At 43.2% G+C, this 12,835-nt stretch overlaps 1 protein-coding gene across 2 annotated transcripts in view; it reads right to left on the bottom strand.

Annotated features, from left to right (window-relative positions):
- Window positions 1-3,631: 3,631 nt before the first annotated feature.
- Window positions 3,632-12,835, bottom strand: part of arhgef10 (Rho guanine nucleotide exchange factor (GEF) 10) — an 83,721-nt gene continuing 74,517 nt past the window's right edge. Inside the window, exons 28-30 of one of the 2 annotated variants that reach the window (XM_063006876.1) lie at window positions 7,577-7,699; window positions 6,179-6,623; window positions 3,632-5,215 (exon numbers count right to left, since the gene is read on the bottom strand). In XM_063006876.1, coding sequence (XP_062862946.1) covers window positions 6,184-6,623; window positions 7,577-7,699 — 563 coding nt within the window. In that variant the 3' untranslated portion in view covers window positions 3,632-5,215; window positions 6,179-6,183. Of the gene's footprint in view, window positions 5,216-6,178; window positions 6,624-7,576; window positions 7,700-12,835 lie in introns of those variants that run through there. The other variant, XM_063006877.1, reaches the window with a different exon arrangement.

The following is a 12,835-nucleotide window of genomic DNA, read 5'->3' as shown; positions in this document are numbered from 1 at the left end:
GGGAGCGAGTATGAGTAAGGAGGCGAGCAGCTGAATTCTGGATATACTGAAGTTTTTTTAGGATTTTGTTAGATGTACCATAAAGGATGCTATTGCAATAATCAATTCTGGATGTAATAAAAGCATGAATCAAGGTTTCGGCGGCAGAAAAGGAGAGTGATGGACGTAGACGTGCTATGTTTTTTAGATGAAAGAAAGCAGTTTTGGTGATGTGATTTACATGGCGGTCAAAAGAGAGGTTGCTATCAAAAATTACACCAAGATTTCGGATGTTAGAAGACAATAACACCTTAAGTGTTTTGGAAATTTCATTGCTTTTTGTAGAGAACTAATTATTTATTGTTTCTGTACGGACCGGTAATAAATGACCCACGGACCGGTACCGGTTGGGGACCACTGGTATTCTGTACTGTCTGTATATTGTGGAGCAGGGGTTTTCAACCCTCGCCCAGAAACCATTGCCAAAGCTCTCGACAAGCTAAAATAATATAATTAACGTTGTGCACATCATACATACAGTACAGTACAATGTAATTTTACTGATTACAATATTTACTTCAGATAGATAATACAACCCGACCTTATTCAATGTGACGATGGAGCCTGTTTCTGTGAGCACGTCATAGAAATTCATGGTTCAATATCAGTTACAGCTAGTCGTAAATCGTGAGCGGTTCTTGCTTTTGATTTAGATTAGAGCAGAAAACGTTACTTCAAAGAGGTAAAAGTACATCACTAAGTTCACCAGTTCAGGATTCTCTGCTTTGACTGAGAGACAAAACTATTGATGTAGATGCTTATCGGCATCGGTGGTATCGGAATGGATGGCGTCCAATTAGCCCTGTTTTTAAGTTTTGCTAGACAGTGGTACTTTTTTCAGACTGAACTGGATAACCTTAGACGTGTGTGTGTGGTCAGCGAGACTAATCAGATGGACAGTGGACAGGTACTCATGCCTACTGGCTACCAACAGCCTGAAACTAATTTACTGTGTGTGCAAACATACCTGCCGAATAAAGCTGATTCTGATCCTGATCAGGTCTGTTTAAACCAGCCTGGTCAAAATTGCCAGTCACTGGATGATTGGTTTTCAGTTTGAACTCTAGAGACTGCCCAAACCAAACCAACCCATGTTATGGTCAACGTCACTCAACACATTCATCCTCGTTCAAAAGCGTTACTAATAAAGTGGCCAGTTAGTACACTGCTCGTACACTGGGCTTCATCATTGCTCAGAAGAACGACACTTTTGGCACCTCTGGCCTTCCACAAGCTGAAGCATTCCTGCACATCTCGTTGGCTGAGCATGTGTTTAGAATAATAGGCTTCCTCCACAGATAATCCCCCGGATCGGACTGAATACTAGTTTGCACAATGGAGAGAGGTATAAGTGATATTTTCTGTAACGTGACAGCATGTCGGAGCAGGAAAGACCAGCTGTGGGCCTGTACGGTCGGGGCGGTTTGTTGATTCCCCTGCAGGGTGTCCTTACACAGCATCACCATCAAACAAACAGCAAACGGCGGCAGGCAAGGGCGTTTAAAAACAACAACATAACATTCCCATGAGTGAGACAATTATGGTGGACGATTAAAAGCGGGGTATCATATCAGACAGCTGCTTCACTGTCCCTGTGAGTCTGCAGATAAATACTGGGTTTAAATAACGACACAGGCTCAGACGTCCTCGTCGCTGAGGGGCCCGGCTAACACGGACGTCAGCTGTATTAGCCCAGCGACTGAGAAGACACAAAAGAACCTGTTGTGTGTCTGTCCTCGGAGTGATGAGTATTATTTGCTCTGGTCAGATGGGGAACTGGAAATATTTGGATTTATATGGTTTATTTACAGACCTTTTACTTTGTATCTTACGTACTCAAATTTGGAGGATTTGGGAACCTCTGTGGTAGGAATAAATGAATGCAAGCAGTGCGCATATGGGACATTTTTGACATTTAATTAATCTGACACAATTTGCTGTCAGTATTTGCAAAATTGTATTGAAATTGAAAGCACACAAAGCTTTAAAGCAATGTTCTCTTCACCGACTTCAATAAAACTAAACTAAAAGATCCGGGTTCAAATTTCAGCAGTGCAGGCAGCCGACATTTAGATACTAAAACATTTAGATACTTTTGAGAAGCTGGGATGGTTGAAGCCCTGACAGGGGTTGAACACAGCCAGGGTTCGAGTCCCATCCACGTTGGTTTAGTAAAAGACTCACACAACCCGCTAAAGCTCAGAACTGCTGCATTATGGGATATTTCTCGTTTATTACTGTAAGGAAAAGTAAAAAGAAACACAGACACAGTGAAATGTCCAGATTTGTATAAATACGTGTTTAATTGCTTTTAATTCAGTCAGTCAGAATAAATGGAAGATACTGTTATAATAAATCAAACTGTGAGCAGTGTGTACACACACACACACACACACACACACACACACACACACACAAAGAAAGTCAGAGTGGTTTCACCTTGCTTTGATGTTACACATAAGACCTTGTTGAGGCTAAAGGCACCAAAAAGTGAATCATGTAACATCGCTCATGAATAACTTACAACCCCAAATCAGAAAGAGTTGGGACAGGATGGATACTAAAAATCACAGAGTTTCTTACATTCACTTTGACTTTTATTTGATGTCAGACAGGATGAACCTGAGATATTTCATCTTTTATCTGCTCAACTTCATTTTATTTATTAATAAACAGCCATTCCTGCATTTCAGGCCTGGAACACATTCCAAAAAAAGTTGGGATCTGTAATGCTGCCGCTCCTTTTCACCACTTGAAAGACGTTTTGGAGCACACGGCGTACATTTTTTCCAAACAAGACCTGGAATGCTGATTCATCTGACCACAATACACGTTTCCACTGTGTGATGGTCCATCCTAGATGCCTCCGAGCCCAGAGAAGTCGACGCCACTTCTGGACATGGTTAACATAAGGCTTCTTTTTTACACAGTAAAGTGTTAAGTATGATTAGTGCAGTAACTCTGTATTGTAGAGGTGATAAAGGTTTGATAAACTAATCCCTCACCCATGTGGTTATATCAGCTAGTGTTGAGTGGAGGTTCTTGATGCGGCGCCGTCTGAGGGATGAAAGATCACGAGCGTTCAGATTAAGCTGCACCCTCGACCTTTACACACTGAAATTCCTCCTGATTCCTTGAATGATTTAATGATATTCTGCACTGTAGAGGGAGAACATGCAAATCCCTTCCAATCTTTCTTTGAGGTTCATTGTTTTTAATCATTTCAATCATTTTCTCACACATTTGTGGACAAACTGGATCCTCTGATCATCTTTACTCATCAGAGACTCTCAACCTTTCCTGGATGCTTTTGTCTTGTTTGGAATTTAGTTTTTTCACCTCATTACTCGCCCTAAATTGCCTCCGTCCCAACTTTTTTTGGAATGTGTTGCAGGCCTGAAATGCAGGAATGGATGTTTATTAATAAATGAAATAAAGTTGAGCAGATAAAAGATGAAATATCTCAGGATCATCCTGTCTGACATCAAATAAAAGTCAAAGTCAATGTAAGAAACTCTGTGTTTTTATTTTTTATCTGCATTTTATTTTACTGTCCCAACTCTCTCTGATTTGGGGTTGAATTTTAATTTATAAAAACCTCATAATTTTGAGTAGAAAAGGTAGAAAAATGATACACTTTATAAATTGAAATGTAAAATAAAACGTGGACAAACGTATTAAGTTGTTGTTAAAAATCGAATAATTAAACATCTTATAAAAGGTTTTTTGTATTGAACACCCATCTGGCTTATTCATTTAGGAACAGGATACGCCACGCTAGTGTCAGACAGTAAAACAGTAACGTTGATTTAGCGGTAACAGGAAGTCTGGCCAGCCAGAAATCCTGAACGCTCCCACGCGCAATCCTATACGATCCTATACAACCCTAAACCTAATCTCTCCTATAGAGCAACGATCAGCAGTCCAGTTCCTCACCAGTCACACCAGTTCCACCTTTGGTATCGCCGTCTCTGTTTATGATGTTATAAATAATACAATAGTGATGAAACCACTGAATGATGAATAATAATAATTATAACAATATTATAACAATATTATTATTATTATTATTATTGGACTGATGAGGATTAATTCATTTAAATGTTGGTTAGTTTAGTCAAACAAACAAACAAACAAACAATAAACAAATGATTTTGCCAGACCAGCCGTGTTCCATCTTCTGTATCCCAACAATTCGTCTGCATTCTGTTTTACAATCTGGCTTTCCCCCCCAATTTTCTCCCCTAATTTAGTCGTATCTAATTACCCCGATTGCGTTACGCTGCACCTCTACCGATACAACCCTCCACTGCTGACTGAGGAGAGCGAGACTGACACACGCCCCCTCCGACTGCCTCTTTTCACCTGCACGAGGTGAGTTCATATGCAGATCAGCCTTGTGCACGGAGAGCCACACCCTGATCGGCATTATTCCCCAATCAGCCAGAAGAGGTCGCAATTGCACCATTTATGTTTATAGAAACCCTGGTCCAATCGCTGTTCATGTGGCCGCCCAGTCCAGCCGGATGGCAGAGCTGAGATTCAATATGATGTATTCGAAATCCCAGCTCTGGTATGCTAGCGTATTCTCCCAATTTACTGTCCCAATACTTCTGTCCATATAGTGTATGACAATGTGTCTTAATAGCAACTGTAGCCTAGTGGTTAAAGTGGACTAGTAAGCAGAAGGTCGATGGTTCACACTCCACCACTGCCAGATTGCCATTGTTGGGCCCTTCAGCAAGGCCCTTACCCTTCAAGTCCATGGACAAAAATGTAAATATGTATGTGTTAAATAATGAGCTGTGCATCCTTAAGCCACTATTCGGTGGAAGTGTGATTCTTCTCCGCCCCGTTTTGAACTCGGCGGCTAAGGCACACGAAAGCGTTGGGTGTTAGCGGTGTTAGCAGTGTTAGCTCAGTCAGCAGGTTTCAGCTTTTACAGGTTTCACAAAAACAAAACAAAAATAGAAAGTCTCTGTCCTATTGCGATGTTTCGATTCCCATTTTAAAAAAAGGCACCTCGAGTAACGTCCACGGACTCGGTGGTCACGCCGCTGACGTCCTGTCCGCTCTGCTGGATCGAGAACGAGCGCCGATCGATTCTCTCAGCCGAACGTCCAGACAGAGCGGGACGACAAAACCATCAGTCTGTTTAATACCGACGTCTCTGAACCTGCAGAGGAAACACACACATAAAACATCATCAAAGTGCGAATATGAGACGAATCTGTGTTAGATCCAGTGTTACAGCTCCACATGTATCTGTGTTTATCTGGATTTTCCTCCCTGTTTCACTTTTAAACTTGTGTTACAGCTCGAGCTTCTGAGAAACGGTGAGAATCAGAATCAGCTTCTCCCAGAGTCTAAAACGCTTCTGGTTCAAAATAAAGCTTAACGTGGTTTAATGTAGTAAAAGAAGGAGACAGGAGCACTAAACTTCTCTTCATTATTACTGCTCATAAGCTCCTCCACTAATCACATTCCTCACTCGCTGTTTTGTCTCACAATTTAGTCATTTCCAATTCCCCTATTACAGTTCGTTTGCTGCTTGCACCACCCTCTGATTGGAGGAGAAAGGCTGAAAACCAGCACCGGCATAAAGTCGGCAGCCGCTTCCTTACTCCAGCCAGCGATGGATTCTCACAGAGAGCCATACCGCGTACTATATTCCGCTAGCACACCAGCACTGAGATTCTGAACTCCTCGGTTTGAAACTCTGCGTTGCCACCGGTCGGCTGGGCGCCATCTAGCGGGCATAATTGGCAGTGCCTGCAGCAGACACGTCTCTGCTAGGGCGGGATGACCGGACTATGTGGGTGGGGTCTTCAAACGCTGTGCAAGGACCCTGATTAGCAGATAGAGAGGCGCCTGTGCAGAGTGCATAGGTAAAAAAGGATTCCGCTAAAGGCTGCGCATGGGTATAGGGTTCCTGTACAAACTTTAAATGACTGCTTAACTTTGATGTCGAGTGAAATTTTGTTTTGTTTAATAAAAAAAAAAAAAAAAAAAAAAGCTTGAGTTTTAAATACTATTACATAATTTCATTATTAATTGTTAAAAACGATCTCTATGGCAACCACAAGCCTCCAGAAAAAAAGACGCACTGTGATTTTAGGAGCTCAGCACCGCCCCCTACCTGCATCACACGCCCTGCACAGGGATCTGCCACACCATCACGGTGGGCACGCTCTCCTCGTGCCGCGTGGCTTTGCTCTTCCGGTTGATCCTCCGGTGACCCGGGCCGCCGGACAGCACCAGCAGCGAGCTCACATCGACCCGCCGCGCCCTCTTGTCGCCGTGGGAACGCGCCGGGTCGGTGAGGAGGTCGTAGATGGCGCTGTCCTCAGGACCATGCTCCAGAGAACTGCGCGAGGACGAGAGCGAGTCCTGCCGAGCCGGTACGGGGTGGACGCTGTCCCCCGACGCTCCACCCTCGGTTAAAGGAGCGCCCGGGGTTTCGTCGTCTTCTGGAGGAGGGGCGGGCTGACTGGGCGAGGTGGGTACGGTGTTGTGTACGGCCGACGCCATGGTGAGGAACTTCACAGGGCCGTGATGGGCGTGGAAGGAGACCATGCCTCGTCCTGAAGATCAAACACGATGTTTAATGTAGTGGTCGTTATTTTAATTATTATTTATTTATTCAAGCAAAGTAATCCCTGATCAGCCATAACATTAAAACCACCTCCTTGTTTCTACACTCACTGTCCATTTTATCAGCTCCACTTACCATATAGAAGCACTCTGTAGTTCTACAATTACTGACTGTAGTCCATCTGTTTCTCTACATGCTTTGTAGCCCCCTTTCATGCTGTTCTACAATGGTCAGGACCCCCACAGGACCACCACAGAGCAGGTATTATTTAGGTGGTGGATGATTCTCAGCACTGCAGTGACACTGACATGGTGGTGGTGTGTTAGTGTGTGTTGTGCTGGTATGAGTGGATCAGACACAGCAGCGCTGCTGGAGTTTTTAAGTACCGTGTCCACTCAGTGTCCACTCTAATAGACACTCATACCTAGCTGGTCCACCTTGTAGATGTAAAGTCAGAGACGATCGCTCATCTATTGCTGCTGTTTGAGTTGGTCATCTTCTAGACCTTCATCAGTGGTCACAGGACGCTGCCCACGGGGCGCTGTCGGTTGGATGTTTTTGGTCGGTGGACTATTCTCAGTCCAGCAGTGACAGTGAGGTGTTTAAAAACTCCAGCAGCGCCGCTGTGTCTGATCCACTCATACCAGCACAACACACACTAACACACCACCACCATGTCAGTGTCACTGCAGTGCTGAGAATGATCCACCACCTAAATAATACCTGCTCTGTGGTGGTCCTGTGGGGGGTAACAAAGCATGTAGAGAATCAGATGGACTACAGTCAGTAATTGTAGAACTACAAAGTGCTTCTATATGGTAAGTGGAGCTGATAAAATGGACAGTGAGTGTAGAAACAAGAAGGTGGTTTTAATGTTATGGCTGATCGGTGTGTATATATATATATAAGAATATAAGGATATATTATATGATTAGTACCCACCTGTAACTTTGGGTATTCCCTGTAGTCGGGGTACGCTCAGAGCCACCGTCACCCCGAGATTCGTCCCCACCAGTAACAAACCATGACACACCAGCAGACTGCTCACCAAGACCCTCTGCTGACCTGCACACAATCACACGGTCAAATAAGTTAGACTGGTAACACTGCCCAAGCAAATATATTAAGCTGGATATGCTGGTTAAGCACGCAAGTCAGACAAGTTAAGCCTGCCTAGTTAAGACTAATGCTGGTTGGAGAACTAGGTAGAGTCAGTTATGCTGGCGGCCCAGTTTAACCATGAGCTTAGACCAGTCAAACCATTAATATAATAATGGGTAAATATGAGCCAGGTTGGCAAGGGTAGATAAACTAATCACTCAGATTAACAAGCTGATATTATAGCTAGTCCACCGTTTGAGTTAATCTGCATATGCTGGTTGAGCACCCTGGTATAGGCTGATCATACTGGTTAGCAACATATGTAGGTTAAACTGGTTAAGCACCCAAGTCAGCCAAGTTAAACCAAGCTAGTGGAGAGCTAGGTAAACCAAGAACCTGTCAACCAATAACCAAATCAATACCATAATGGGTAAATACCAGCTAGGTTGACGGTCATAGATTACCTAATATTAATCAAACGGGTTAACAAGCTGCTATTCTAGCTGGTCAGCTATATTAACCAGTTTAAACAGACCACCTTGTTTTTCATAGAAAAGGTGAGAACAGAACAGAACGGAACAACAGAAGCGCAAAATAAAAGTAAAAAATTGAGGTTTGAAAACGTTTGGATGCTTGTTAGGTTTTTTTTGGTATCTTGAGCTAAAATACGATAATACAACTATAAAATTCTCAACTATAACAGTTTTCAACAATCGCTGCATCCGCAAAGCTCTCAGCATTGTGGAGGATCCATCACATCCATCACATGGACTTTTAACTCTCCTGCTGTCTGGGAGAAGGTACCGCAGCATTCAGACTAACACAACTACACCGTGTAACAGCTTCATTCCACAAGCCATCAGACTCCTGAACTCTAGTCTGAACTGATGGACTCTGACACACACACACACACACATACACACACACATACATGATGAATTCTGACACACACACACACACACACACACACACACACACACATACATGATGAACTCTGACACACACACACACACACACACACATACATGATAAACTCTGACACACACACACATGATGAACTCTGACACACACACACACACATATACTGTACATACATGATGGACTCTGACACACACACACACACACACATATACTGTATATTGTACATACATGACACACACACACACACACACACACATATACTGTACATACATGATGGACTCTGACACACACACACACACACATATACTGTACATACATGATGGACTCTGACACACACACACACACATATACTGTACATACATGATGGACTCTGACACACACACACACACATACTGTATATACTGTACATACATGATGGACTCTGACACACACACACACACACACACATACTGTATATACTGTACATACATGATGGACTCTGACACACACACACACACACACACACACACATATACTGTACATACATGATGGACTCTGACACACACACACACACACACACATATATATTGTACATACATGATGGACTCTGACACACACACACACACACACACATATACTGTACATACATGATGGACTCTGACACACACACACACACACATATACTGTACATACATGATGGACTCTGACACACACACACACACATATACTGTACATACATGATAAACTCTGACACACACACACGATAAAATCTGACACACACTCACATGATGGCCTCTGACACACACACACACACATATACTGTACATACATGATGGACTCTGACACACACACACACACACATACATGATAAAATCTGACACACACACACACACACACATATATACTGTACATACATGATGGACTCTGACACACACACACACACATGATAAAATCTGACACACACACACACGATGGACTCTGACACACACACACACACACACACACACACATGATAAAATCTGACACACACACACACGATGGACTCTGACACACACACACACACACACACACACACACACACACATACTGTATATACTGTACATACATGATAAACTGACACACACACACACATATACTGTACATACATGATGGACTCTGACACACACACACACACACACACATATACTGTACATACAGTGCCTTGCAAAAGTATTCAGCCCCCTTGAACTTTTCAACCTTTTGCCACATTTCAGGCTTCAAACATAACGATATGAAATTGTAATTTTTTGTGAAGAATCAACAACAAGTGGGACACAATCGTGAAGTGGAACGAAATTTATTGGATATTTTAAACTTTTTTTAGAAATAAAAAACTAAAAAGTGGGGCGTGCAATATTATTCAGCCCCTTTACTTTCAGTGCAGCAAACTCACTCCAGAAGTTCAGTGAGGATCTCTGAATGATCCAATGTTGACCTAAATGACTGATGGTGATAAATAGAATCCACCTGTGTGTAATCAAGTCTCCGTATAAATGCACCTGCTCTGTGACAGTCTCAGAGTTCTGTTTAAAGCGCAGAGAGCATCATGAAGACCAAGAAACACACCAGGCAGGTCCGAGATACTGTTGTGGAGAAGTTTAAAGCCGGATTTGGATACAAAAAGATTTCCCAAGCTTTAAACATCTCAAGGAGCACTGTGCAAGCGATCATATTGAAATGGAAGGAGTATCAGACCACTGCAAATCTACCAAGACCTGGCCGTCCCTCTAAACTTTCAGCTCAAACAAGGAGAAGACTGATCAGAGATGCAGCCAAGAGGCCCATGATCACTCTGAATGAACTGCAGAGATCTACAGCTGAGGTGGGAGACTCTGTCCATAGGACACAATCAGTCGTACACTGCACAAATCTGGCCTTTATGGAAGAGTGGCAAGAAGAAAGCCATTTCTCAAAGATATCTATAAAAAGTCACCTGGGAGACACACCAAACATGTGGAAGAAGGTGCTCTGGTCAGATGAAACCAAAATCGAACTTTTTGGCCACAATGCAAAACGTTATGTTTGGCGTAAAAGCAACACAGCTCATCACCCTGAACACACCATCCCCACTGTCAAACATGGTGGTGGCAGCATCATGGTTTGGGCCTGCTTTTCTTCAGCAGGGACAGGGAAGATGGTTAAAATTGATGGGAAGATGGATGGAGCCAAATACAGGACCATTCTGGAAGAAAACCTGTTGCAGTCTGCAAAAGATCTGAGACTGGGACGGAGATTTATCTTCCAACAAGACAATGATCCAAAACATAAAGCAAAATCTACAATGGAATGGTTCACAAATAAACGTATCCAGGTGTTAGAATGGCCAAGTCAAAGTCCAGACCTGAATCCCATCGAGAATCTGTGGAAAGAGCTGAAAACTGCTGTTCACAAACGCTCTCCATCCAACCTCACTGAGCTCGAGCTGTTTTGCAAGGAAGAATGGGCAAAAATGTCTGTCTCTCGATGTGCAAAACTGATAGAGACATACCCCAAGCGACTTGCAGCTGTAATCGCAGCAAAAGGTGGCGCTACAAAGTATTAACGCAAGGGGGCTGAATAATATTGCACGCCCCACTTTTCAGTTTTTTATTTCTAAAAAAATTTTTAAATATCCAATAAATTTCGTTCCACTTCACGATTGTGTCCCGCTTGTTGTTGATTCTTCACAAAAAATTACAATTTCATATCGTTATGTTTGAAGCCTGAAATGTGGCAAAAGGTTGAAAAGTTCAAGGGGGCTGAATACTTTTGCAAGGCACTGTACATGATGGACTCTGACACACACACACACACACACACATATACTGTACATACATGATGGACTCTGACACACACACACACACACACACACACACACGCATAATGGACCTTGACACACAAATACATACATGATAAACTCTGACACACACATACAGATGGATTCGGACACACACACACACACACACACACACACACACAAACATGATGGACTCTGACACACACACACACAACTTAAATACATACAACTACTGTATTGTACTACTGTGACTGTATTACTTGCATCTTTTCACAATATTGCAATTTGCACAAGTTTTCGCATTGTTGCACATTATTCTTGTAGATCTCTGCTGCTATAAAAACCCTACGCTGCTAACTGCATATCAGAACATGCTTTCTACCTCACGTACCATTTACTCAGTAACATGTACTGATCAACACTCGTCTCTAGTCTTGTCTTCCTTAATTTCCTTTTAGATTAGAAATGTCTTGTTGGTATTTATTTTACTGTTGTCTGTCTGCACTGTGTACTGTACTGTCTTGCACTTTGTGTTCTATGTTGCACCCTGGTCCTGGAGAAGTGTCGTTTCATTTTAATATGTACTTGTATCAGCTGAAATGACAATAAAACCTCTCTTGACTCTTGAAATGAGATTCTGGAAGAGTGTTCCTGTGGTTACGTAGTGTTGGTACAGTGCTGGTAGTTATGTAAGACGTGAGCTCACAATTTCCACTTTGGTGCAACATTTGAGGATTTCCTTCAGTTATAAAGTAAAAATAGGTCCTAATTCCTCTTTTATAAAGTAAGCGGACGGTTTAAAAGCGTCTGAAGACGTCTGATTCGGGTTTAGACCGGGATGTGGGGCGTTAGGAGCAGGAATAACAGGAGCGAGGTGTCTGTGAAGTTTGATGTGAACGGTGATGAATTACTCCAGCAGGTCGTGTGGGAGGAACTGAGCTCTCGGTCCAGCGCGTGGGTTAGTAACCATGGTGACGGATTGTTGGTTTCCAGGGAAACTGAACCCGAAACGCTCATGAGAAACGAGAGCAGGGCTCTTCGCACTCCGAAAAAACACATAAATAACAGCGGACTCGCACCAGCGCTCATCTACGGTGGTCTCCAACACACAGTTTCACTCCGAGCTGTGAGGAACCTGCAGGGAAAAATCGGCTGGTCCTCATACCAGACTCGGCACAGTTTTTACACCTGATGCCCATCCTGGCACAGCTCTCCTATTTCTATCCGGGCTTGGGACTTGCACTGAGAGAGCACTGACAAGTGCACCTCCCAATGGCTAGGCTGTTTCGGCCAATCATGCCCATGCAGACGCCCGACTGACCGATAGCACAGCTGAGATTCGAACCCAACACTAATGGGTTGGCGTAGTTTGGTGCAGCGCCACA

This window comes from Trichomycterus rosablanca, chromosome 13 (genome assembly GCF_030014385.1).
Source record: "Trichomycterus rosablanca isolate fTriRos1 chromosome 13, fTriRos1.hap1, whole genome shotgun sequence".
Classification (NCBI taxonomy): domain Eukaryota; kingdom Metazoa; phylum Chordata; class Actinopteri; order Siluriformes; family Trichomycteridae; genus Trichomycterus; species Trichomycterus rosablanca.
Note: the sequence above shows the minus strand (reverse complement) of the source record. Positions and strands in the feature narration are given on the sequence as shown.